The sequence below is a fragment of the Triticum aestivum genome, chromosome 4B (assembly GCF_018294505.1).
Source record: "Triticum aestivum cultivar Chinese Spring chromosome 4B, IWGSC CS RefSeq v2.1, whole genome shotgun sequence".
Taxonomy (NCBI): domain Eukaryota; kingdom Viridiplantae; phylum Streptophyta; class Magnoliopsida; order Poales; family Poaceae; genus Triticum; species Triticum aestivum.
In genome coordinates this window covers 495,592,201-495,594,618 of record NC_057804.1, presented here as the reverse complement: position 1 = coordinate 495,594,618, position 2,418 = coordinate 495,592,201, and the positions used below count along the sequence as shown (strand labels likewise).

Here is a 2,418-nt window from a genome sequence, read left to right as displayed (position 1 = left end):
AACCGGAGGGAGAGGAGCGGGGAGGGGAGGCGCGGGAGGAGGTCGGGGAGCGTGTGGAGGGGGAACGCGTCCGACGGGGACGGGAAGGCGCGGGAGAGGGCGTGCGGGAGCGGCGTGGATGAGGCCTCCGGCGAGCGGAGGACGGCGAGGAGGGTGGCGAGGTTGGGGTCGCCGTGGGTGGAGAGGCGGCGGAGGAGGGTTAAGCGCGGGGGCATCTGGTTTGGACGACGGAGCGAGGTTGGTCTGGCGCGGCGGCGCAGAAGGCAAGGCGAACCGGAACTGGAAGCGTCCGAACGAGACGCCTGAAGTGAGCGTAAAATGGGCAGGCCCAATCTGGCGAGCTCACTTTGAGATTTTTCTTTTCTTCTTCTCCACTAATAAGCGTGCACGTGTAACACATGTAATTTTAGGAATTTCTTAATGTACCTCAATTGAATTGATTTTTCAGTCACAATAGTTGTCACAATAACATGTCATGTTTTTATAATAATTGATCTAAACTGAAATTTTGGCAAACGCCCTTCTTGGTAGCTAGATGTGTCCACCTCGATATAAGCACATGACAGAGAGGCAAGCTTCAATCGCCAGTCTGATCTGTGTAAGAAGGGCATTACTAAATATGCCTTTGCAAGGTGCTCAACATAGAATGTTTTTTCTTCAGTTTATTTGCCTAAAGGAAAATTACAACATCACAAACTGCAGGCTCATAGAGAAAGATCGGTTTGATATAGTGAAGAGGCATTTAATATTAATGTGAAAATAAATGAGGTTACATCTGCTTTTAACATGGTATATAGATACAGTCCATGAAATACAAACAGGACTATTAAACAAAACTTCAAATCATAGTCTGAAAATAAGAAGGGGCACTTCACTTTGGTGGCAAACAGAGCACATGGCAAATCTGACCTGAAAATATGCATGTGTGCAAATGCATGTACAAAATAATACACAAAATTTTAAATGCTTCTCTAGTTATAATACGAAATCCTAAATTAGCTGAGAGCAGGAGACAAACGATTTAAGCTCAACTTAACTGAAAGAATCACTATGAATATATTTCAATACAAAAATCTTAAGATTGTTATGCAAAAAATTGAAAGTACGTTAGTACACGTGGAAAAGATCATCATACTAATTAGAAGAGCATACTCTGCTCATCCATGATCACCACGTCTAACCCTGTTCTCTCAGCGGGTGCCTCAGCCATGGCAGCTCGCAGCACCTGCCTGTGTGTGTCCAGGATGGTTGGGACGATTTTCTAGTCCATGCAGCCAGTCCAAGATATAATGCATACACAAATTACTACACATATCTCATATGTTTGTCAAATTTCGATATGACCAATTCATAATCAAGTTGTCATACAACCCTCGTGTACGTACTGAACTACAATACTGCAATCCCCATCACAACTGTTCGGGGATGAATATGGCAAGCATAAGCAAAGACAAAAAATTTGCACAACTCATGTGCGCCGTCAAACATCGAAACTCTTCGCCCAGATGGATTGGGGGGCAAATACATATAGACCCGTGTGCAACACATGTAATCAACAAACATAAGGTAAAATTCTACTCACCATAGCCCAAAATAATTTTTTTTCTGAAAAGGGGGGTTCCCCGGCCTCTGCATCAGAAAGATGCATACGGCCACATTTATAAATAAATAAATAGTTCAACAATGTCTTGTAAAGTGGTGCAGCAAAGGAAACTGGCTCACACGGAGCAAGCAAAAAAAAACAAGGCCCAAAAGCCACAACCGGCTGGCATAATAGAGAGAGATAGGTAAACTAAGCGCCTATCCTATTACATGACCGCCATCCAAACCGGTTGAAGATATCCCGCGCTACCATCTCCCACCGGACAGATCCAGTAACCAAACGCGCCCTGGCCTCCGTCGGAGTGAGTAATGACCAAGTACGGATTAGCGCAGTAGCCCGGAATAGAACCTGCAAAAAATGAATAGTTGTTGTTCTGTTAAAAGCCAAGTCATTTCTGCAGTTCCAAATTGCCCATAACAACGCACATGCTCCTACACGAATTTGTCTAGCTGTTTCGGCCTCTATACCAACCAGCCACGTTCCAAACAACGACCTGACCGAATTCGGAGGAGTAATGTTAAAGGCAATCTGCACCGAGCGCCACAACACCCTCGCCATCGGGCACTCAAAGAAAAGATGCTTGATAGTTTCATCCCGATCACAGAAAGTACACCTAGTAGATCCTGTCCAGTTGCGCTTAATCAAGTTATCCTTCGTTAGAACGACTTGTTTATGCACAAACCACATAAACACTTTGATTTTCAGAGGAACCTTAACTTTCCAAACGTGTTTGGAACTAGGAATTACACTAGAATTGATGACATCAGTGTACATCGACTTGACTGTGAATTCACCAGATTTAGTAAGCTTCCAAC

The 2,418-nt window shown here is 44.4% G+C and overlaps 1 protein-coding gene across 1 annotated transcript in view; it reads right to left on the bottom strand.

Moving 5' to 3' along the window:
• The window catches only part of LOC123092910 (pentatricopeptide repeat-containing protein At5g47360), a gene marked incomplete in the record, with an annotated part of 2,180 nt that extends 1,872 nt beyond the window's left edge, over positions 1–308 (bottom strand). Inside the window, 1 exon segment of the mRNA XM_044514765.1 lies at positions 1–308. Within this exon segment, the coding sequence (XP_044370700.1) occupies positions 1–215 (215 nt within the window).
• Positions 309–2,418: the final 2,110 nt, after the last annotated feature.